The sequence below is a fragment of the Mustela lutreola genome, chromosome 2 (genome assembly GCF_030435805.1).
Source record: "Mustela lutreola isolate mMusLut2 chromosome 2, mMusLut2.pri, whole genome shotgun sequence".
In the NCBI taxonomy this organism is placed as follows: Eukaryota; Metazoa; Chordata; class Mammalia; order Carnivora; family Mustelidae; genus Mustela; species Mustela lutreola.
The window spans coordinates 121658723-121684898 of NC_081291.1; the positions used below are offsets into that span (position 1 = coordinate 121658723).

At 38.0% G+C, this 26176-nt stretch overlaps 1 protein-coding gene across 8 annotated transcripts in view; it reads left to right on the top strand.

Annotated features, from left to right (window-relative positions):
* The window catches only part of PEX5L (peroxisomal biogenesis factor 5 like), a 227471-nt gene that overhangs the window by 134533 nt on the left and 66762 nt on the right, over nucleotides 1-26176 (top strand). For 6 of the 8 annotated variants that reach the window (XM_059163394.1, XM_059163397.1, XM_059163398.1 and 3 more), the window contains 5 exons: nucleotides 698-809; nucleotides 9973-10167; nucleotides 12052-12175; nucleotides 13144-13240; nucleotides 24150-24245. In XM_059163394.1, the coding sequence (XP_059019377.1) occupies nucleotides 698-809; nucleotides 9973-10167; nucleotides 12052-12175; nucleotides 13144-13240; nucleotides 24150-24245 (624 nt within the window). The remainder of the gene's footprint in view (nucleotides 1-697; nucleotides 810-9972; nucleotides 10168-12051; nucleotides 12176-13143; nucleotides 13241-24149; nucleotides 24246-26176) is intronic. The other 2 variants (XM_059163400.1, XM_059163399.1) reach the window with 1 other exon arrangement.

A 26176-nucleotide genomic window follows, 5' to 3' on the forward strand; every position in this document is an offset into this window, starting at 1 on the left:
ATGATTTCTGGAATTAGGGAACGAGCCAATGGGAAAAGACAACTGAATTGATAGAAATCCATTTTGCATATAGATTTTCAGAAACATATCTAGTGGATACCTATACAGTTAGTATAGGTATTTCCTACTCTCCCCAAATAATGCTTGTCATGAACCACAGAAGCATCCCAAGGAAATGTAAGGAAGGATATGTGCCCATAGATGACTTGAGCTTTTTAAGAGAGAGAGGCAAGGAGAACATTGATCCACACACATAGAGCTCTGTGTGGGCGTACTTAATCACACAACGCGGACTGCCCGCCCTAACCAGAATGTGTCACCTCAGCATCTGAGGCCACGCTTCCGGGTCTCAGTAACATTTTATCCACTTGAAGAGTAGGAACTGTGATTCAAGAAGAGTCATTTTCTACATTTGAAATTCAGAGAATAATTCTAAAACAGTTCTAGGAGGGGGAAAAAAAAAAAAAAGGCTTGAGCTTTAAAACTGAAGTTGGCTGCATCGAAAATATGTTGACAATGCTAAAAGGCTCATTCCCCATCCCTTGATATTTTTTTTCTTTCTTGTCCCTCCCTATTTATTTGTTTATTTATTGATTGATAGGCTTGCTATTCTCATTTCGTTGCAAGGCTGCATTGTAATTCATCCTATTCTGCAGTTTAACAAAGCCCTTTGATACCTGTGTTCATTTGTTCTCAGCTGGTGAATGAGCAGCAAGAAAGCAGACCCCTCTTGAGTCCCTCCATCGATGACTTTCTCTGTGAAACCAAATCGGAGGCAATAGCAAGGCCAGTAACGTCCAACACAGCCGGTAATTCTTTCATTTTAACTGATCCTCAAGTAGAGCTCATTTTCACTACAGTGAAATGCGTATTTTCTCTCTGGGATGCGTTTTAAGTGGAGAGTGATCTTTGCAACCAAACGAAAGTTGAGGACATACAATATTCCACATAAACTAATACATAGGTTTGTATTCTAGAAGAATCCGCACTGTAGTTTACCCAACCAACTTTGCGAACAGTAGCACACCACTATCCGTATAAATCATTTCTCTATGCCTACCTACCTCTTTGCATCTCAAGTCACATTACAAGGAGTCTTTCAAACAATAGCATCTATTTCAGAGTAAGGTTTTTCAAAATTCTGGCTGGAAATACTGTGTATGACCAAAGTCCAGTAAAATTAAAATTTAGGCAGCCCCTTCAAGTGATTGAGATGACAAAATAAAAAGTTTCAGATATTGGAAACATTATAGAGCTAATTTCATTTTTCTGTCACGTAAATGTGTTACTTGTTTCCTCTTATGACAATTTATTTGAACATTCTTCTGGAATTAAACCTACCCAGACAGTGAACTCTCATTTGTATAGGCCCGAGTAAGTATCATCCCACTAGTGAGTGGATGCAGGATGCCACTGGGATGAATCACACTTCCCTTAGTCCCCTCTGCATTTTTCAATTCTCACAGATGCTAGTCAGGGCTCACCCCGAGAGAGCTACGTAAGATCTGACGTAACGCTACTTTTCGCCTTCTATATCAGAGGCCGCCTTTCTGCATTGATTTTATTCAGTCAGAGTTCACATTCAAAGGCAGGTTGTTCAAATAAGGATGAAAAAATAGTGTTCAGAGTCAAAGAACAAAGGCTACGTTGGATTTCAGGAGAGAGTTTAATGGAGAAAGGAGAGAACAATTATGTACTGTCTTCTTCTGTTTCCCCATCGTGTCCTCAGCTTGATATTGCCTGCTGTATTTTCATTATACTTTTAAGTAAGTGAAGAAAATCGTGGGTGAAGGATTTCCCTTAAATGCTAAAAATTACAACCACAAAAAAATTACAACCCAGCTGTAAAAATTACAACCCAAGATAGAAATACTTAATGCAGGAGGGTAGTCCGGGACCTCTGGGTCAAACTTGGCAACATTAAACCCCATCTGTGCCACTTAGCAGCTCTTCACCTTGGGCAAGTTACTTGACTAAGTCTCTTTCCTCCTCTGCAACAGCAACATCTATATCTCATAGGTTACTTGAGAAGATGAAATGAAGCAATCTATGTAAGCCCTTCCTTAACACCATGTAAGCTCTAACAGATGTTACCATTACTGTTAGATATCAGGTTAGAAAACAGTATACCCAACACTCCCCTTTTCAGATGCATTAACCTTCTACCACACAAAAGCAATCATTTTCTAAATTCAACTATTATTTCGAGAGATCAAGCAAATAAAATTGTATTTGGTACATTTAAGCAGGAAATTAAATAAGTTCGGATCCTACCAGATCAGATTTATCCTCCCTATCTATGAAACTGAAGCTCACCCCTCCAAAACTAGAGAGCTACCTTTAGAAAAATGCAGATGTCTCTACTTTCAGGAAAATCCATAAGAACTGGATGCACAGAGAAGTTCCTACTGTTCAAAAAAAAAAAAAAAAAAGCTGCAAAGCATAGAATTTTCAGATCTTGATTCCAGTACCTTCTGCATTTTCCAACTCCCACTGATGCTAAAACTAAGTCATTTAGGAAGGGCCCACCAGAGAGAGCAACATAATATTTAATTCAAAAGTCACTTTTCACATTGAGTTTTCTAATATACAAAAAAGGCTTGCAAAATATTGAAAGAAAAAACCTCAAAAGAATATGTAATTTCTTATTGTTGAAATATGATAGTATTGCCTTCTGTATTCATTTTCTAGGCTTTCATGACAAAATACCAAAAACTGAGTGAATTATACAACAAATGTTTTTTGTCTTGCAACTCTGGAAGCTAGAAAGCCCAAACAAAGGTGTCAACAGGGCCATTTCTCTGAAGTTGCAGTGCCCAGGAAGAAACTGTCCTAGGCCTCTTACCTAGTTTCTGGTAGTTCCTTGGCTCATGGCATCTTCATATGACATTCTCCCTGTCTGTATGTTTTCCTGTGTGTGTCTGTCTCTGTATCCAGATTTCCCTTTTTCATAAGGACACCAGCCATATTGGATTAGGCGCCTACTCCAATATGACTCTTCTTAACTAATTCTATTTCCAACAGCCCTATTTCCAATAAAGTCACATCCCAAGGTACTAGAGGGTTAAGACTTCAACATAAGAATTTTGGGTGGGAACACCTATCAGTCCACAATACCCTCCAAAGTAGAGGTTCAAGAAAAATGGTATTTTGAGACTGTGTGGTTTCCTTTTCTTGTCCTCATCACTCAGTACAGCTGGGTCAAACAGATTCTTATCCTAAAGGAATACTCTTATTTGATGTGTTTTTTTGTTTTGTTTTGTTTTTGGGTTTTTTTTTTTTTTTTGGTGGGCAGTTAAGTGTCTGACTTTTTTTTTTTTCCTTAAAGATTTTATTTATATATTTGGGAGAGAGAGAATGAGAGGGGAGGGGTCAGAGGAAGAAGCAGACTTCCCGCCAAGCAGGGAGCCCAATGTGGGACTCAATCTGGGAACTCTAGGATCATGACCTGAGCCGAAGGCAGTTGCTTAACCAGCTGAGCCACCCAGGTGCCCCTGATGTGTTTTTTAATCTTAAAAGTATATCTCAAGGCAGAAACACTGTATATTTTTAAAACCTAAGAAATATACTTTTCAAAAAATATTACAGAATGTATTATTTGGTATCTCAATATGCAACATTATTATACATCTTTAAAAAGGAAAAATTTTTATCATACATATACCTTGGAAAGAATTCTAATCTGGTCCAATAATTTTATAGCTAAAGTTTCTGGACAAAAGATACAGTTATCATTTTCTGTCTAAATTTCTAATAAAAATACTAATTTTAGATAAAGCATTGTCATTTTATAGAATAGTATGAAATTACATTGAGAAATCAGGACAGTTATTGAACTTTAAGTGTCTGTTACATTCCTGGTGTTATTTATATCCTTACACTTAAAGAATGGATATTAAATAATCTTGGAGTAAAATATGGAAGAAAACCTGCTTCAAGCTTATACCAAGTCAATCAAGAAGAAATTTGAAGAACCTTGTGTTCTGAGAGGCATTTGTACTTGGCATTTTCTTCTAATGAAAAAATTAAGCTAGTGTGCCACTATCATAACACTTACTTAAATATTTAAGGAATATAGTTCTTATATAAATTAGTTCTGAATACAATATGGATAATATTTATCTCTTCCAAATGTCTCTCAGATGATAAGGTTTTTTCCTCTACTGACTTTAAGAGAACATATCAATCTCCTGTCTCATAGAAGTTCTAAACTATATGCTTTTTCTTAAGTGTTTAATTATCTTTTTTTACTTTCTACTTGTTTCTACTTTAGGATTAACTTTTTGTCATCCCATAGTGATAATATCAAGCAGATCAAATAAGAATGTTTTTAATTTCTTTGCCATTAATCCCCTAAATTATCTTTTAATTCATCTGTGATCTAGATGATAGCTAATTCCATGGCCCTCTCAAACTGTATCCCTAAATGGTATGTAAGCTAAAATCACTGCTAATATCCTGGATTTTAAAATGACAAATAAATACATTGTTTCAGATGCATATATCAAATGCTTGGAACGTAACTAGACAATGGATGTTTTTTAAGATCATGATTACATTACAGAACAAATGCATACTGTAAAATTTGCAATAATAACTTGTTGGTCGGTAATCTCCTCAAAAATCTAACATATGTCAAAGTACAGGAAAGATTCTTTCCTAAAAACCAAGTAAAACAGGAGGTCCTTGATTTGCATTTATCAGTCTGCATGATCTAAAGAATTTTATCCCTCAACTTGAGCCATTAGGTGGATAGTTACCATAGAAGAAACATTTTTCATGGTTTAAAAAATAATAATTTCCCTCCTTGATATGGGGTCTGTATACCTCTGTAAGAGATCCATATATGGACAGGGAGAGCTAACTTAACAGCTAGCTATCATAGCCACTTAATTAAATATTTTAATTGCAAAATTAGTGTAGTATTTACAAAATACATTTTTATGAAGTCCAATTAGCAGTGAAGATAATGGCATGCTTCCTGAGAGACCTTAGAAATTGGGAAGTAGCATGAGATACCTGGTGGTTCTGTCAGTTAAGAGTCTGCCTTCAGCTCAGGTCATGATCCCAGTGTCCTGGGATCAAGCCCCACATCAGGTTCCCTGCTCAGTAAGGAGCCCGCTTCTCCCTCGCCCTCTGTTGCTCCCCATGCTGTGCTCTCTCTCTCTGTCAAATGAATTTAAAAAAAAAAAATCTTTAAAATCTTAAAAAAAGAATTTGGGAGGTAGCTTTAATAACATAATCCGATAAAATAAGCAAAAATTTGTTGGATTAATAAAGTTCAATGTATCTATTCGACTTCACTGGCAAAATCCTTTCTAAGGGACTTGTCTTTGTAGCCACTATATTAAAGAATACCATGTTTCTAGAATGCCAGCATAGCTTACAAAACAGGACAGAGATTCCATCCGCTCCTTGTGGCACATTTTATTACTGAACCAATCAGGACTGTCCCTTGATCTGTCCTCTCTGACCACTCCATGTAGATTTATTCCTTACAAGAAATTCACTAAAAATCAGAGACTCATTATACCATAGTGGTGCAAATACCATTGCACTTACCATCAAAGCATCAAATCAAAGCTTCATAATCAGTGCTATTTTAATCTAACTTTAAACAGCCTCACCTCCCATAGTCCAGGTAATCTAGCATATGTAAATATCTTCACCCACCCCTCCAGGAGCCTTCCAGTTCAATAGGTTATGATCTTCAATCAGATTCCCTTGAGAAAAAGGGAAACAAATACTTACATAGCACCTTACAGCTTCCATCTTCAAAAGTTCCTCCCAATGAAATTAGGTGATCCAAAAAAAAAAAAAAAAAAAGTGTCAGAGATTACCAACTATTTACATTAAGCCAGACTATCCAAACTGCCAGATGATTTGGAGCTAAACAAAAAAATAATCAAGCCGTATCAATAGAGTCAGCATATTGCCTCCAGTTTCAGATAAATTCTAGTGAGGCGTGGTGACAAACACATGCTTGGGAGTAACAACAGGGCCTGTGTTTGCATCCTGGCATGGGCACTGACATATGAACTGTGTTAGTTTCTTATTGCTGCTGTAACAAATTACTGCAAGTTTAAACGACACAAATTTATTATCCTTCAATTCTGAAAGTTATCAGTCCTAAAATCAAGGTGTCAGCAGAGCCATATTCCTTCTGGAGATTCTAGGGAGAATTTGTCTTCCTGCCTTTTTCAGCTTCTGAGAGTACCTGGAATTCCTTGGTTTATGGCCCCTTCTTCCATCTCCAAAGCCAGCAACACAACATCTTCAAGCCTGTCTCTCCCTCTCTCCCTCTCTCTCTCTCTCTCCCTCTTATACACACACATACACATTTTCACATCCACTGTAAGAGGTGGTTATCTCAATTTAGACACAAAGATTACAGAACCCATGTGACTTTCATGTGCCTAAAAGGGTTTTAAAAACTGGATTAAGAAGATCAGCCAAACAAATATCCCCTTCCATGCCAAGATATGCTCCCTTCAAAGCCCATACGGAACAGTGAGACCCTTTATTTCTAAGTCTTAATGAAAGCACATATAAGTGCAACACACACACACACTTGCTGAAATGCAGTTTGTCTCTTCCAGAAAGTAAAAGGCTGTACCCATCCTTCTATGCTTTTGAAATTATAGTCCCTAGGGACTCTCTCAGCTTCAGAGTTTACCATCCAACCTCCAAGCCACCCCCCACTTCATCAACTGGGTAACAAATAGGGTTTTCTGTGTGTGCAAAGCATTTGTTTCGCATTTGCTGGGCAAAGAACAAAGGAACAAAAAGCTCAGAACCAACACAGAGGTGCCCAGGCCAGTTTGGAGAGGAGAAGAATGTTGCTGAGCCAGGCGTGAATTTGTATTTCACTCTTAGTAATCCATTTGTTCTGAATGGTGAGAAGCAGATATAGAATTAAATTAATATTCACCAGTTATTATTCTGTAACAAATGTACTTCCTATATACGAATAGACAAGTCCTATATAATTTGCTTCTAAAAGAAGTGTAGGAGCAAATGACTAATTCCTAATTGTTTGTACAATTAGTAAAAAGACATATATGGCATTCCAGAGACTATTATCCATTTCCTTCCTTCTATTATAAGGAAATCTTGGTGGGCCTAGAATCTCTGCCAACATAATAGTTGACTGGAAATTTCTGTTTAAATATTCAAAGAATATGAAAAGTGTTATATCCTAGCCTATTTTGGCTTCTTGCCATGCTTAAATTTTAAACACCAAACCACGCAGCTTAGCTCTAAAAACCACTTCTTTCCTCCCACTTTAAGGTACTTGCTGGCCACAAAACACTGCTCATATCTCAGAGCATCTTAGCACTGGAAAGTGGCTCCCCTCTCCTCAGGAAGACTCAGAGGAGATAAGCTGATGCTTTCAGGCCATTTACTTCTGAGCATCCTCTGTAGACCAATATCTTTGTTTCACTCTCTGTTTTATTCCCAGTGGTGTTTCTTCTTTCTGTGAGTGTGTGGATACACTTCTTGCCCAAAATAGAAAAAAAGCAGGGAGAATAGGAGGAGATCAACAAAAAAGAAAGAAAAGCATCACGAATTGGCCACTAAAGAATGGAAATAACGTTTATTGGGTACCTATTGTATGCTTGGCACTTTACACAGTCAATAAACAAATTATATAAGTTAATCTTCCTATCATACCAAAAAGACTTAATCTTCATTTTTTTCCGAGGAGGAAACTGAAACTCAGCAAAATCAAGAAAATTTCTCGGAGTCACACAGCTAAACAGTGACAGAGCCGGGTCTTTCCACTTCACCATTAACATCCACATTCATAATTGAAATCAAAACAAGATTATTGGAAATACAACTTGACAAACCATTCTAAAGATCCTATGGAGTGGTTGACTCACGAGGACTGCGTGGTACTAAAGAAATGCAGGTTGTGAATGCCACTGAGCCCTGATCCAACCTTGAGTGCAGGGGAGAAGCACATAGAAAGAGTGCTGAGATATCAACAAAACTCCACTCCCTACCCAGAGGACAAGCTGAGAGGTCAGAGGGGAGGAATGCCGCAGTCACAGTTGTAGACGGTGCCAGGAAGTGTTAACACCAAGATTTTTCGGACACATTGTTGACTTTTCTAAACTATCAGGGTGAAGAGATCCCAGGCCAGGAAGCCACCAGGCCAGTCCAGAAGCCAGTCTCAGGGTTCTTGAACTGGTAGAGAGGCAGGGCTGGAGGGACCTTCCCTAATTGAAGTTTTCCATTTCTCACGATGAGCTAGCCACACCTTGATGACTTGCACTGTAAGAGAAAGGATAAAAAGTTACAAGGCTTGCCTATTTTCTTCTCATTTACCTACTTTGCAGCAAAACAAATTATTTCTGCTTTTATTAGAGTATTTAATGCAATGTAACCAATCTGCTAGGAAGTTAAAGTGTAGCCATTTTATGGTTTGTTACATTGAAATTTAAATTTGCATATTAAGTAGCAAAAACATTAACATGTGTACCTATTCATCAGCTATGGATTGTAAAATATGTCTCTAATGTGAGCCCAAACAGCAAGCCATTTTCTTATTGAACTGCTTAATTAAATAAAAGATGATTAACAGCACTCCTTTATATCCTGTATACCTTAGTAGTTCAAAATTTAAAACACAAAGACATCAGAAACTTTTTACAAATCTTCCTCATAACTGTTTTGCAAACATACCTCTGAATATGATAGACTATTCTCTGGAAAAACTGTGCTGTAAAATATACCTCTCTATAAACATGGCAGAGCAATAAAGTAACTACTACCTGAATTCATATCCTATTTTATTATTTTAATTTGATTTAAACTTTCATCACTGGTGAGGCTGGTCTAAGTCTTATTTTGTGGGTTTGTACAGTGCCAAAATAAAGGAGAATATGTAGGAAACTGTTTAGTCTAAATGCAAACCATCTTTAGAAATCAATAGTGAGTTAACTTAATTTGATACTTTTTTCACATTTACTTCAATTACATCAATTTCTTTCATTTTTATTATGTTATGTTAGTTAACATACAGTACTTCATTAGTTACATTATTTGTGTACAACACCCAGTGCTCATCACAATACATGCCCTCCTTAATACCCACCAGGCTATCCCATTCCCCCACCCCCTTCCCCTCTGAAACCCTCAGTGTTTTTTTCTCGGAGTCCATAGTCTCTCATGGTTCATCTCCCCCTCTGATTTCCTCCCCTTCATTTTTCCCTTCCTTCTCCTAATGTCCTCCATGCTGTTCCTTGTTTCACATATGGGTGAAGCCATATGATAATTGTCTTTATCTGCTTGACTTATTTCACTTAGCATAATCTCCTCCAGTTCCATCCATGTCTATGCAAATGGTGGATATTCATCCTTTCTGATGGCTGAGTAATATTCCATTATATATATGAACCCCATCTTCTTTACCCATTCAAAATGGGCAGAAGACAAGAACAGACACTTCACCAAAGAAGACATATGAATGGCTAACAGACATATGAAAAAATGTTCAATATCATCAGCCATCAGGGAAATTCAAATCAAAACCGCATTGAGATACCACCTTACACCAGTTAGAATAGCAAAGATTAAAAAGACAGGAAACAACAAATGTTGGAGAGGATGTGGAGAAAGGAGAACCCTCTTACACTGTTGGTGGGAATGCAAAGTGGTGCAGCCACTTTGGAAAACAGTATGCAGGTTCTTCAAAAAGTTAAAAATAGAGTTACCTTTTGAACCAGCAATTATACTACTGGGCATTCACCCCAAAGAAAAGAAGGGGCACATGCATCCCAATATTCATAGCCACGATTTCCATAATAGCCAAACCATGGAAGGAGCCTTTCAACAGGCAAGTGGGTAATTTGATACTTCTACACTATACCCACAAAATCTTCCTGCACCCAACTGAAACCTATTTTTAAAAAATGACTTCAGAGCAGTGAGTGAGCTTATCTTAACCTTTTCCATCTCTGATAGTATTGACCACAGGCTTGGATCTCCTTGACCTGAGTGAACCTGTCTCTCAAACCCAAACCAAAGGCAAGAAGTTGGAGGCCTCATCAAAAACCTCATCCCTCAAGAAAAAGGCTGATGGATCCGATCTCATCAGTGCAGAAGCTGAGCAGAGAGGCCAGCCTCTCCGAGGCCCAGAGACATCATCTTTAGATTTAGGTAAGGTAATAGCATGTGTCTGCTGTTGCTGGTCCTTGCCTTAATACAACGAAGTTCCACAAATGATATGAAAACTACAGGCAAAGGATTAAAAAAGCTTAATTCCATGAAGGAGTAGGGGCAACACACACTTCTTTTGTGCTTGAATTAAATAGTATTTGGGGAGCTCAGTCTTGCATAACCGATGTGGATTCATTCATTTATGTATCCATCCTACATATGTTGAATACTTGATAGATGGCAGGTGCCCTGTGAGGCATTGGAGTTACAAGTAAGAATGAGACATGAATCTTGCTTTCTAGGAGCATTTAGTTTGGAGTGGGAAATAGCCAGTCAAGAGATAGAAAAGAGAGAGAGAGAACAGCTTTAACACAAGGTCCAGGAACAGCCAGCCAGAGCATGTAACATGCATGGGGATATATCGAATACAATAATAACAACTACCATTTTTTTAAAGATTTTATTTATTTATTGGACAGAGAGATCACAAGTAGGCAAAGAAGCAGACAGAGAGAGAGGAGGAAGCAGGCTCCCCGCTGAGCAGAGATCCTGATGCCGGCTGATCCCAGCATCCCGGGATCATGACCTGAGCCGAAGGCAGAGGCTTTAACCCCTGAGCCACCCAGGCGCCCCACAGCTACCATTTATTGATGGTTTGTCACATCCAGGACTATGCTGCATGATTACATGCATTAGCCCATTAGTTCATTGAAAACTTAGAATTTAAATAATTTTCCCAAGATCTCAGTTAGTATAAGGAAGTCCTGGAATTTGAGCATATTTCTGGTTAATTTCAAAACCATACTTTTATCTACTACTATACATCTTCCTGAGAAAGGAAAGCTTAACTTTATCTCATGGAACCAGTTAAATTATGGTCTCATTTCTCAGGAGTAACAAGAGTGGCAGACAGTTCAGAAAGCCAAGGGCATCCATCATGTCCTCTCTCCTCTGCCATGTCCCTCTCTAAGGCCTGTCTCTTTGGAGGAAAGTTTTCTAACTATCTCCACAACTTCCTCACTACCAATGTGTTCTAGGTTTTCCCAGGTGTACAGATGAATAATGAAATGTACACACTTATGTAGGGATATATTATTAAATGCATTACATTATAGCACAATAAACTTAAAAATGAAACATTCATTTCTCTGCTTTTGAGAAAATGTCCTGTGAAGAAGTCATAAAAATACTTAAAGAACTTTGGAGGACGCCAACTGCAAATCTTTTTAGAGATGGCCCCCAAAGTTGTTTAAGTGATTTATTTACAGTCACACACCTGTTAATAAGAGCAAACCCAGCCATATTTCTTATCTGTAAGAATTAAACCACTGGGAGAAAATGGTTCTAGCATTCTCTTGGCTTTCTCCATCACCTCCTGTTTTTCTATTCCCATTATTCATTCCCTCATTTGATGAATAATTAAGCAGTTTTACAAAAGCTGTGAATAGTGTTCCAGTTCCTTCTTACCTTCTTTTAACAATGAGGTTCATCTCTTTAAACAGAATTTCTTTCTAGAAATTTGTCAGACGTGCCTCAAAGCCACCTCCTTAGGTGGAGGCAGCTAGGATAGTATTCCATATGTTTATTCTTATGGGATTCCATGAATTTATACAAAGAATTCAGAATGCACATAGCTCTTGGAATAAATTTGGGAAAACAACTTGATTGTTTAACAAAAGCAAACCAATTTCTCTTACTAAGTCTCATTTCTGTTTAGCTGAGCATGTTTTAGTTTTCATGCAGTCTTAAAAAGTTGGTCTTGGGTTTAGGAGCATCAGTTGAATGAAGTTGACTTGTATAAGACTTCTTAATCTTAATTTCCCTTCTTATCTCTGCACTTTATAATTCACTGTCCCGGTTACCCCTTTCTTATCTCTTTCATAGACATTCAAACACAACTGGAAAAATGGGATGATGTTAAGTTTCACGGAGATCGAAATAGCAAGGGACATCAAATGGCGGAGAGAAAATCATGCTCATCTAGAACTGGATCAAAAGAACTCTTATGGTAAAATATTTTAATAGCTAATGGTCTGTCAGCTCTATGGATATTTCTCCTATGTACTGAAATAGCCAATGAGTTAAGTCAATCCAAATATTTGGTGCCATGTATAACGCTCCATTTATCAATGCTAATTGTGGCTTCCAAAACAAGTATTTCATCTGAATTGTCAAAAATTCAGCCAAAAATGATGTTGGTAGATTTAGAATTCAGAATTCAATATTTGTTCCATATTTGTTGATAATTTTTTTTAATGTGTAACAGAGGTGACGAATAAAAATAGGTTTATATATGTATATATATTTAATATATTACATGAATGGTAGTTAAAGTAAATGTTTCTGGTTACACAAGTAACCTTTTCTGACTGTCTTAATCATCATTGTCAGATAATGCACTAATTAAAAATAACCTGTGGATGCCCATGAGAAAAATTGGTTAACTGAATTTTCCCATGCTTTTCAAGCTTCTTAAAGGACAGCCTCTCTCATTCTCCTATTTCCCCTTGCACATCTCCATTTATTATGACTTTTCAGGTTCTATATAAGGGTCAAATCACACCAAGGACACTTTGTGAGATGTGCTCCCCTCCCCAAACCACAATACTGTTAAGAAAGCAGAACTGTAAAAAAAGCTAGTAAGAGGTAGAACCAGATTTAAAAAAAAAAAAAAAAAAAAGCAGAACTGTTAGTAACAAAACTGGGATTGTATTTATTAACTGTTTGTAAATAATTGAACCAAATTCTAAATCAGAGATAATTACACCTAGCACTTTGCAGCCACTTAAATTTCAAAAGTGGTCATTGTAATAAAATTATATAAAAGTTATCTTATTCAAGTTATCTCATCAAAATTCTGATGAGAGCTTTGTTATCATGGCTCTCAATGATTCAAATTAACTCAGTTTCTTGACTGGTTTTCTAGTTGAGTTTGTTTCTCGGTATATGTTAATCTCCTTTATTCATCCCCTATAGGTCCTCAGAGCACAGATCTCAACCAGAGCTAAGCGGAGGGAAAAGCGCCCTGAACTCTGAGTCAGCTTCCGAGTTGGAATTAGTGCCTCCAGCACAGGTAACAAAAAAAAAGAGAGAGAGAAAGAAATTCTTTAATGAACCCACCTTTTTTTTTTCTTTTTTCCTGGGTTTTTGTTTGTTTGTTTGTTTTGTTTTGTTTTGTTTTGATTTAGAGAGAGAGAGAGAAATTGAGAGAGAGTTGGGGTTGGGGAGCGGAGGGCAGGGGGAGAGAGAGAATCCCAAGTAGACTCCACGTGTGACCTCACAACACAGAGATCATGACCAGAGCTCAAGTCAAGAGTGTGATGCCCAACCTACTGAGCTACCCAGGCACCCCAAACCCATCTTTTCTAGTAGATAATTTATATCATAAATATTTTATTTAAATATATAAATATTTTATATATATATTTGGCTAGATACCTGATGATAAATATATATTTGGCTAGAACATGTCTTAATGAATTCACTATATATTTAGCACTTTTTCTTTTTTCTAACATTTACTTTTCCATCATTTTGCAATATAAAATCTCTTCTACTCCAGTATTAACAATATTTATACAATAGAACACCAAGAAGAGGAACTTACATATTAAGTATTCATTTGCATGTATGCCCTGTGGATCCAAGTACTTACATATCAGGATCCTGACTGTCACACTAAAATAAATTTTATGTTAAGGAATAAATAGTTATAGTATTAGCAGTAATGATAATACTAAGAGCAACCATTTGTGAGGAGCCACTAAGTACTAGGGACTTTACTATGTGCTTTTTGTATGTTATGTCTAATACTCAAATAATCCTGTGAATTATTATTATCCTCATTTTTAAAAATATTTTCTTTATTTGAGAGAGACAGAACAAGCAGGGAAAGGGGCAGAGGGAGACAGAGAAGCAGACTTCCCACTGAGCAGGGAGCCCAATGCGGTGCTCAATCCCAGGACCCTGGGATCACGACCTTAGCCGAAGGCAGATGCTTAACAAACGGACCCGTCCAGGCACCCCTTGCTGGCCTCATTTTAAGGATCCTTTAAAAAGTTTTGGTGAAGTCAAAATCTTTTTTCTGGGGTACCCAACTAATCACTGGTGGAAGTACGGTAGGGGAACCAGACCTGTCTGTCCACTGTTTGACCCTCAACTCCAGTATAACTGGTTTGTCTATAACTAGCTATCTCCTTTGGGTAAGACTGCCAAGAAGGCCAAAATCAGTCTCAATCTTTTTATTTGCTCAAACACTTTGTAAGGGTACAGTCTTGATCTAAAACCACAAAGATCTCTTAAGAAATGTGTCCACATTTATGCAGTTTACAGTCTTGTTGAACATAAGGGAGATGAAGTGAGCAAGAGAAATTTTCTTGAGTTTACTAGATCAGATATTGAAATTAAGAGAAGAGATATGTTATCTGAGGTGAAGTAAAGGGTTAATCATGATAATAGCAAATATTACTGAGAGCTATGATAAAGTCTTCTAATACATGTTAGCTCATTTGATCCTGATAAATGGCTGTATGAGGTAAGTTTATTTATTACCCCTATTTTATAGACAGGGAAACTAAGGCACAGTGTCATTAAGAAAATTGTCTACGCACCGAGAACTAGTAAGTGGCATAGAGAAGGAGGACACACACAGATAGGAAATTTGGAGGACATGGAAGTCCTCTGGAAACTTTTCTAAGCCACTAAGAGAACCGCCTCTTCTCCCCATTTCTATATTCACTGGAGAGGGGTGAACATTACTGCTCCTAGGACTCTGCTGGAAAACAAGTTAGTTCACTTCCAGAACAAATAACCCTGGGAAGCTTAATGAATTGTAAATGTAGCATGAAAATGTATTTTCATCCTCTGTGTTCATTCTAAATGCATCTTTTTTAAAACTGATAACATTTATTAGAGAACCATTTCTTGTTAAGTGCATTAGAGATTTAGATTCAGCTAAAGTAATTGGTACTGTTTCATAACCTGGATTCTTGGAACAATTTAATGTAGCAATAGAACATTTGTTTCTGCAGCAGGGGGGAGGTTTGGCACAGGTGGGCTGTTCTACACAACGCTGGAGGGGCAAAGGATCAGCTGGGGTCTTCAGTTGCCATGGAGACCCACAATGCATTTATCTTATTATTCCAATGACTGCTACTCTCCTGCTGGTTGTCTGATTTCATCCCACCACATTGTCCTTCCACATGCCCACTGGTGTGCCTTGAAGCAAACACGATGTGCTTTGGACAATTTGTGTGAGATTCCCAATATTGTCCTCCAAAACACAGTTTAAAGTGCACTGTGACAGTTCTCTGTCTAGATAAATTGTAGTGAATCCTTTAGAGGGTTACCAATTACTTGTAAAGAATTTGTCCCTTAATGTGCTTTTTTTTAAAACACTGCATGTTGGGGCACTTGAGTGACTCAATTGGTTCAGCCTCTGACTCTGTTTTGACTCACATCGTGATCTCAGGGTTGTGGGATGGAGCCTCACATCTGGCTCTGCACTCAGGTTGGAGTCTGCCTGAGATTCTTTATTGGTCCCCCTCTATGACTCCCCTTACTCACGCTAAAATAAATAGATAAGTAAAAAAAAATTAAAAACACTGCATGTTTATCAAGGTTTGCCTAAACTAAGAAATTTCAATTCTCCTAGTTTTAAGTCCAGCCTATGGTTTAATTAGGACAATTTAACGAATTCAGAATTTAATCATCTAAAATACTAACCACTCAAAACAGTAGAGAATAGAATGATTAATTGTAATAGAAGACAGAAAGGTGTTTTTACTGTTAGAAACATGCTGCGCTTAAATATATGATCTCTCTAGATAGATAAGATGATGAAGATGATATAAAAATTCAACTTAAAACAGGCTTGCAGGGGCGTGTGGGTGGCTAAGTCCGTTAAGTGTCTGCCTTTGGCTCAGGTCATGATCCCAGAGTCCTAGGATGGAAGCCTGCAGCCAGCTCCCTGCTCAGTGGGGAGTCTACTTCTCCCTCTGCCCCTCTCCCCTGCTAGTACTTGCTCTCTCAAATAAATAAATAAAGTCCTTTAAAAAATAAAATAAAATAAAACTTGCTTGCACACTATTTAAGTAAACAATTTCAGCTTACCAAAACTTGTTACTGCTCTACTATCACACAGATGGCTCATGAGAAAATCAAGGAAATGTTTTCTTCTCTCTCAAGCCAACGTAAACAATCTTAGGTTCAACAGGTGAGGAGCTGTTTACAAGACTTATTTAAAAAAATCACATTTCGAAAAAATTCATGTTTCAGAATCATAAGGAAAATGGAGCGAATTCGAGAACAGGAAAATGTAGTCTAGTCTCTTTCAAATAGTGTTTTAAATACACTAATCAGAATGACAGGAGATTATAATGAATCATATAATCTCTATGTATTTAAGAATAAATTTTCTTGACACTCTTACAACTGTATAATTAGTATGCCCTGGAGTTAATTGTTTAAAGAAATTGTACAATCAAAAAAATTATAAAACATTTGAAGAGTTGAAGAAAAACACAAGTGATGACATGAAATTAACTTTTTCTAATAAATGGGTTGAGATAGTGGTAAGGCAAAAGACAGTGAGTGCAACATTTGCTGGCAAGTGATGGCAAGTTCAAGCATTTCTTTATCCAGTCTGGACCCCGGAAGGATAGCTCCAAGGCAGGTTCTTGCCAACCTAAGTTGGACCTAATGAGGTGCAGGAACCGGGCTCTCCAGTACTTAGTCATAGTCATGCAACTCTCTGATTTTGCAGACTTTGGCACAGCAAATGCTTCCTTCCATATTGTCCTAAGTCCATCAAGTTGGCAGTATCCCAAACCAGAACAATTGAGACTTTAAGATAGAAATGTAAGTATGTTTTCAAAATTTTTAAAGGAGCAATAAAAGAAAGGCATGCTGATAACTGTCCAATTACATACTTCATGCATATAATAGGAGATATTTCTAATATTTTTTGAAATTCTTACAGTAATCTTTGGAATTAATATCCCCATTTCTTACATGAGAAATTCATCTTAGAATTAGCTAAGGGACAGAAGAGCCAGCACTCAAATCACATCCATTAGCTTCTAAAGCCCCTGTTCTTAACCACATACCACCTCCGAGCAGCCGCATCAAGCTTATTCACCTAAGTCACAGACCATCTATTTCCTTTCTCACTGCAAGCCCTGATTGTACTTATATTTCTAAGATAAATATGAACTATGTGATTTTAAAGAGTATCACTTTCTTCCAGAAACTTTGTAAGATAAATTAGGACTCTTGTCAGATCTGAGGCCATACACAATTTTGTGTCTCCCCTCCTAAATTCCTTCATACAGAGATACACTCTTACTCTTCAAAATACTGACAGCTTGCATTTCATCCCATTTCAGTTCAGCAAACTATTCACAAGCCATAAGTGAGGCAGTGAAAAGGTTAGTAAGAAGAATTCAATTATAAGAAGTATCAAGACTTTTATGTCTATTAGAAACAGTTAGACAGTACACTTTATAAATATAGTTTTGCTTGTTGGAAGATAGTACAGGATCCACATCGACATCCCTTTTCCCCTCCTGACCATACACAGTGTGCTACCAATGAGGAAAGAAGCAAGCAAAGATGGAAGGAAGGAGGAAAGAAAAGGCAGCAGGGCAAGGTCATGGGAAGGCAAGGAAGAAGGAAAGAAATCCGAAAGATCACTTTCAGCATAGTAGGAAATCTGCACACAGTAGTACTCAACGAATACTTGCTGAATCGGGAAAGTAAGGGAATACTAACAAAAAAGAGAAACAACATGTGTCGAATTTAATAATTTGAAAGTTGTAGAAAATTAATAGTTAACTAAAGGGCAGATAAAAATTATTAAAAAATTAAATGACAAGATTTTATTCTTTTATCATTTTTGAAGCTGGTTTCAAAAATAATTTTTAGTTATGCATGATAGTGGACTTTCCATCTCTTTTCAAAATCATTGAAATCAAAATCATGATTTGATTTGAAGTTCTATAACAGAATTTCATAGTAAGATGGGGGTGGAAACCATATGCTGCCCTCCTTGCGCAAATCTCTAGGAATTTGTTCTTTTACACGTAAGGTACAACTTCTTTTGTGTACCTTCAACAATAAATGCCAGTGGACTGATTAAGAAAAAGAAAATCATGACCCGCACAAAAAGGCATGAATTTATCTATTCTATATAAGAATCCAACCAGTCTGCATTAACCACTAAACGAAAGTGCTCTAAATACAGATAATTTTTTAAATGAATTTCTAAAGTCACACCTGATAAGTGCTGACCAGAAAGAGGATGACAAAAGCCAAATTTTATATCACTTACTATGTACTGAGAATTCTGTGTGTGTATTTACATGAGTTATTGTACTTGATTCTTACACAGACTCAGTTAAGTGAATATACATTTTGCAGATATGAATACTGGGGACTATAGAGATTAAGTAATTTGTCCAAGGTCACCAGTTACTATTAAATCCAATTAGGATTTGGCCCTAGGCAGTCTGGCTCCAAAGATTATGTCTTTAATTACTGTATTACACAGTTACCCAAAGTCTGCTAGTTGTTATATTTTTCTTTTCTATAGTTAGCAGCACCCTTTCCCCCATCAATCTTTTTTGAAAAGATACTGAGCTTTTTAAACATGTGCTTTGGTGAGAGACTTCCAGCAGCAATGGAAAGGTAATTGTATGAGAGGTTATGAAGGACTGACATTGAGGTTAGCTGACAGAGTTATTATGCTAGGACAACCACAGCCACAAATACAGTAAGCTTCAAATCATAACTTTAATCACAATCATAATTTTGAATAAAGAGTATAGAACAGTATTCTTAAAGAGTTCTTTTTCTTATCTTTCGCCTAGTGCTTATCATTTGGAACAATCAACAGCTGAGAGAACAAAAATGCTTTCTTCTATAGAGAATGTAATACCCTAAAATCCAATTAGCCTAAACCAATTAAAACGGCTGGTTTTTTTTTTTAAAGATTTTATTTATTTATTTGAGAGAGAGACAGTGAGAGAGAACATGAGCGAGGAGAAGGTCAGAGGGAGAAGCAGACTTCCCATGGAGCTGGGAACCTGATATGGGACTCGATCCTGGGACTCCAGGATCATGACCTGAGCCGAAGGCAGTCGTCCAACCAACTGAGCCACCCAGGCGCCCCAAAACGGCTGTTTTTAAAGCCAAAGCCCTTCCAGGAGGTTGCTGTAACCATAGATTTTTCAAAATCATGCAATGAAGCAAAAAAATGCCTACATCAGAATACATTTGTGAACTCCAGGGTTCCTCTTGCAAGCACATGATGTCAGCATCTAATCAGAAGCTATCAGAGTAGGTCTCTCCTTTGGCAGTTTCAGTATCACCAGGGAACTTGTTAGAAATGCAGATTCTGGGCCCCCACTCCCACACCTGCACCCACCGAATCCCCTGCGGCGCCCAGCAGTCTGTGTTTAGACGAGATTTCCAAATGCTTCTGGTGCTCACTCAAGCTTGAGAACTACTAATACAGCCACTGTGATACCAAAACAGCCTTGACTCAAATTTATGGCTGTAATTGTATTGCTTACCACTCCTCTAGTTAAGTACTGAGCAATAGATACAGTTCACCAGCATTGTTTATATATGCTCTCCCATATTCCAGTCTTTGCTATAATGAAATTACATGTTAACAAAAATAAAATCTTGGTTGAAAGGAAGGCTGCTCTTTACTACCTGCTACAATCTGTACTTCATTCTCAGTCCTAAACCACTATGTCTGGGTGGGTTACTAAATTACTGAAAAGTTTCAGAATCTGTTCAGTTGCCTACTACTCTCGCTTGGAAACTGCCTTTATTTACATTCAGTGTTTTCCTATATTTTATAACATTTCTCTTAGCTTCTTTGGACAAAATAAATGGCTTTCAAATGTGAGGTAGACAACACTTGTCTAACTTAAGGCCTTTCTAAAAATGTGGGAAATAGGACTTACCTAAATAGTAATTGTACTACTGAAATAAAAGTTCATTTGCAGAGTAAGATTCTATTTACACTTGCTGTTTTAAGTGGCAAAGAGAATATGAACTATACGTCTCAAATCCTGAGAGAGATCTTTGCCTCTTCTTCCTGATATATGGTGCCCTTTGCATCCTGTGATTCATAATCCACTTGGGTCGTGAAACATTGATGAAGGGAAGCCAGTGACAGTAATGGAGTTCTGTTAGGTCAGGCTTCACAGGAGGGACAGATCGTATTTCACTGGTGAAAAGTGCCTCTAATAAAAGGAGGTGCCTTGGGACAGAAATATTAGTGCTTTCTCTTTCTTCTCATGCCATTCATGGGTCATTCATGACATTATTACATAAATGCAGTTTATTTCTTACCATCTGTCCACATTTTTTTAAAATGTATTTGTTTGTTTATTTCATTAAGGAGGGAGCTAGCAGGAAGACAAAAGAGCTAGTTCCAAAGTAACAGAACAGAGATTTACGGAGCTAGCTGGGAAAGAAATGTCAAAATAAGTTTGCCAAGTATGATACAGGACTGGTTAATTTCTACAAGACAATAAGATCATAATGCTTTTGGGGTTAACATCTCTACCAGGCTGTAACATCCTAACAGCTTATCAATTCTGAAAGGTTGTAAACCATCTGCACCTTTTCTTTCTTAAAGATTTTATGTATTTACTTGAGAGAGAGAGAGAGAGAGAGAGAGAGCATGAGCAGGGAGGAGGGGCAGAGGCAGAGGGAGGAGCAGGCTCCCTGCTGAGCAGGGAACCCAACTCGGGACTCCATCCCAGGACCCTGATATTGTGACCTGAGCTACCCAGGTGGCCCAATCTTCATCTTTATATTTGTTAATCAAATATATTGTATCCCAAGAGTGTCAGACAAGGGTTGTAGTGGGATGAATCGTAGCTCCCCAATAAAGTTCTGTTCATACCTTAATCTCAGGAGCCTGTGATAATCAATCTCAGTTATATTTGAGAAGCTCCCTCTCCCTAGCTCCACCTCAATTATCTGGGTTGGGAGCTTGCATGCGGCCCAGAGAATAAGAGAGTTCTTGCTCATGGTGGCCATTGAGCCTGACCCACCTGAGCGTGAGGTACTGATGGCTATGCAGACACAGCCTCAGCATCCTCTTCCTCTTCTGACCACAGACACAGCTCCAGAGGCCTTCTCTCTGTGCTGCTAACAGGCCTAGCTCCTTACTAGACACCCCACGAAGACACCCTGAAGCCATTCCCCATCCACAGAACCAGGGATAGGAGGGCTTTGCTAACATAGACCTCTGCTGCTCCAGGCACAGGACCAAAAAAAAAAAAAAAAACCACCAAGTCCCCTCTCAATTTCCTCTTTAGCCGCCTGTACTGTCCAAGAAAACTTGATTGAGAACATATAGCTACCTTCTGGGAGTTGGCAGGAGAAAGACCTTTAATTCAGCAATTCATATATTCCCCTACAATATATTTTCAACAAATATTTACTGTTTATGGATCAGCTACTATTTATAGGACATACCAGGGGATACAGCAGTGAATACATCAAGGAGGAGGAAACATAAATTAATGTTTCAATAAATTAACCTTCCTTGTTCATTAATGCAAAACGCAGTCTAAGACTATTATTTATGTTCAGAAGTGTTCATAACAATGACTTCATTATTGTTTTCAGCCCATAATATTCTTGGGAGCTTCTTGATTGGCGCCCTCAGCCATGCATGAACCTCTGAGAGACAGCTTTTCTAGATTTTGTGTCTTCCAAAATGGCCAGGGGAGCATAGCCCCTATGAGAGTCAGTATAGTGCAGTGATTATGAACACGGCCCAGAAGCATCAGCCCTACCATTGACTAGCTGTGTGCTGTGTGCCATGTTAACTGGTTCTCTGTGCCTCAATGGCATGGACTTAATGATAACACCTACTTGACTGGTTGTTGAAGAGACAAAGTGAGTAATAGTTTCTAAAGGACTTGAAGCAGCATCTGGCATGTAGTGAGCCCTCGTATTACTACTGTGTGATAATAAGGGGCTGGGGGTCCTCTTGAGGACCAGTGGTCATGGAGAAAAAATGAAAAGCAGTTGAGCTGTATAGGTGGTGCTGAGTGAAGGCTATTGAATAATGGTTTCCAAACATGGCTGCTTTTCAAAAATCACCAAAAGAGCTTTTCTTCTTTTTGTTTTGCTTTGTCTTGTTTTGTTTTAAGATTTTATTCATTTAAGAGAGAGAGAGAGCACAAGGGCAGGCAGAGGGAGAAGCAGACTCCCCACTGAGCTGGGAGTCCAACTCGGGACTCGATCCCCGGACCTGGAGATCATGACCTGAGCTGAAGGCAGATGCTTAACCATCTGAGTTACCCATGTGCCCCCAAAAGAGCTTTTCAGACTTTTAATGCCCAGGCCCTACCCTCAGAAATTCTTTAACTGGTCTAGAGCAGGGCCCAGGCTGCTCAAGTAATTCCCATAGAAGCCAAGGTTGAGCAACCCTAAAGGAGAGCAATCAAACACATGGATAAAAGGTAATAAAAGGGCAGAGGGGGGCTTCACTCCACAAGACTCCTTCCTCCTGCTCCCCAAGGTCTGGCTGCCTTATCAGTGCAATCCCTCAGCCTGTAGTCTAGAAACATCCTTAGTATTCACATCACCTGTAAGGCCGTGGGCTAGGTACAGGGGAGACCCAGACTTATCAGACAGAATCCGACCCTCATGGATCTCATGGTGTGGTAGAAAGATAGCCAAGAAAAGAAGCAGTTACATGGAGAAAAATCACAAATACCACAACTGCTCATGGAGAGAGGTCTGAACCAACTACAGTATATACTTACTAGGAAATCCCTGGGGAAGGATGAGGTGGCTCTAGAAATACTAAATGTGGTCCCTCTCCAAGATATATTGTTGAATGGAGAAAAGTAAGCTACAGAATAGCATACCATTTACATTTTGAAACTTTCTGAAACACATTACTACCGAGGGTACATAAATATATATGAAACTGAAAAGAAGTTCTAGAGGTTTACTTCTTATTTTCCATGATTTTTTTTTTCAAAAAGAATGCATTTAGTGTTTGTAAAATTAACAATAAATAACATTTTTGAACTTCCAGCACTCTTGGTGGGGCTAGCCTCTGGAATATTTGCATTTAGCTAAATTAAGATGTATATCACGTTGCCTGTTAATTGTGAAAAACCGGTCGGCATTATCAAACATGAGTTTATCTAAGCGATGACTATTTAGCAGCACAATGCCCTGAGGAAACGGGACATGAGACAGATGTGTGCTAATAGAGGGAAGGCAATTCAGCATGAGGATCTGCTGTGCATATAAGGAAAGGGCCCAGCAGCCACCTCCCATCTCTGCAGCTTGCAGTCTTACCTGAGGTCAGTCCTCCTAACAAGCTGGAAGCTGGAATATCAGTTCCTAGGTTGAGGCTTCGAATGGAGATTCTCCATCTTAACTGCATATTAGAATCCTCTGAGGGGTACTAAATAAAATATCAATGCCTGAAACCATGAGCAATTCAAATAAGATCTTATGTTAATAAGATCTGGGCCTGGGTTTTGGTTTTAACATGACCAGGGCTGAGACGCACTCTTAGAAGAATCATGCATGGGGCACCTGTCTGGCTCAGTTGGTTAAGTTGCACCTTTGTCTCCGGTCATGATCTCAGGGTTCTGGGATCGAGCCCCGCATCAGGCTCCCTGCTCAGCAAGGACCCTGCTTCTCCTTCTCCTTCCGACTCTTGTTCTCTCTAGCTATCTCTGTCTCTCTCTCAAATTAATAAGTAAAATCTTTGGGGGGAAAAAAAATGCATGCATACTCACACAGGTGCTCACATTTTGGCACCATCCCAGTTTGGGCAACACCATGCTTACAAAGTGCTCCAAAAATAACATCCTTTGCAGATGCTTCTTAAACTCTAGGGAAATATGAGAAAAGGGAAAATATTTGGATTTTTGTGCTCTGTGATTCCAGTAGTATAACACCACATGTTTGGTTTATTTCAGGCTCGACTGACCAAAGAACAGCGCTGGGGAAGTGCATTACTTTCCAGAAACCACTCCTTAGAAGAAGAATTTGAAAGGGCAAAAGCAGCAGTGGAGGTACCTTTTTTAAAATTATTTTTTCTGTTTCATGTTTCTGGAAGTGGAATTCAAAAACTGAAACTTGACGTGAAACAACCATGATAATGATTGTTAGAATGAGATTCGTTACCAGAGAAATTTTAGAATGAGATTTGTTACCAGAGAACTTTTGACTTGCCAACCAGAGGTGATTAACAGATGTTAAATCCCATGCCAATTCTGTGATGGGTAAGCAATCTGTTGTCTGGAGTCCTGGGTCAGAAAGATCTGAGCTAGTCTGGGTTCCATGATGAACCATCCTATGTCTTTGCTGTGCCTCTGTGAGGCCAACGTTGATCCCTGACATTTTTCTCTCTCTAGCATTTGGCATAATGCCTAAGACACAGAAGGTTATGCTGCTCCTGAAATATACATTTTCCCGAGTGGAATAAAAAGCATGACTGAGATAGTCAAGCAACGAATAGCCCATCCTAACTTGAGCCATAAATTTTTACTGTTAACAGTGTCCAAAACAATGACAATGTTGATAAAGCAAATGAAATACTTAATTTGAACTTTAATTTCCTTATCTGGCCTTCCAATAAGATTCCTTCCTAGTTGGAATCACAAAGAGTGCATCATAGATGCTATCTGCGACCCTCCTCAAAGCTTCGCTAGATTGTTATTAAGAATGGAGCCTTTAACCAAAAGTAGGAACTTGCTAGGACCTCCATTTCTATTACGAATATGAAATCTTGAAGATTGAAAGTATACCTGTGATACAGTTCATTTATGTGTCTGTCTTACCACTAGGATTCAGATAAAATTATACTATGAGCAGTCTTTCAGTAGCTCCATACTTGAAGTGTAATTATATCATATTTGCAGTTTCATATTAAAAGTGTTCTTTATATTTTAGGAAGTAATTCTAGCTATAGTCTCATATCGTATTCAACAACCCAGTAAGAAAATCACCTTATCTCATCACAATACAGTCCACCAAAATTTCTTCTTTTAATTTTATCCTTTTCTAATTTAAAAAAATTAATGCATTAGTGTTCTTGTGTAATCAACTGATATATTTGATTGAGACGAGATGAGTTCAATTAATTCGTTCACCTACACGGAGCCTGTACTGAACTTATCTTAAATGTAGATTTTCCCAGACTTTGGAGCTAATTAAATTCATCTTTTGAACTCCTACTATGTGTACCACACTGACTTATCACTTAATAGAAGATGATATAGAATCATAGAATCTTGATCAATAAAGACATTAGAATTTATCTGGTCCCAGAAAAACAATGGGTTTAACCTCAGAAGTCTTAATTACAAAATTATTTATTTATCTGTGTGTGTGCATGTGTTTGTATACATATATTCATAAAATCATTTAATTTTAGTTTTGGTGGAGGCCTTAGAAGTCATATATCCCAACCAGGCATATAAAATAAAATTTGTTTTCTTTTCAAATGTACTTGATAAAGTATTTATTCAAACTTTCCCTGTTTCTACTTGAATACTTCAAATTAGTGGCAAACTCTTTTCAAGAAAACCTGCTTCCATTTTAATAGTCCTAACTATTTAAAAACCTCTTCCCTATATTATGTTGAAATTGGCCTACCAGCAACTTCCAGTTTTCCTTAGTGTTGGCGTTGCTCTCTCTGGAACAAGGCAGAATTAGTTTAGTCCCTTCTCTAAATGATGCTCACCTGAGCCCACGAAGGCTTGTCTTCTCTTGGTGTCTCCTTGTCTCTCCTGGGAATTGAGAGACTGATTTGTTATTCCAACTCGCCACTAATAGCTACATGATGACATACATTACATTAACCAATATAGGCTTCAGTTTCCACATGTCTATGGTCCTTTCCAGCTTAGAATCCTTGGAGGTTGTAAGTTACTTAAAGTAATCATTCATTCAACAAGAAATACTGGCTAGGGGCCCCTGCATGGCTCAGTGGGTTAAGCCT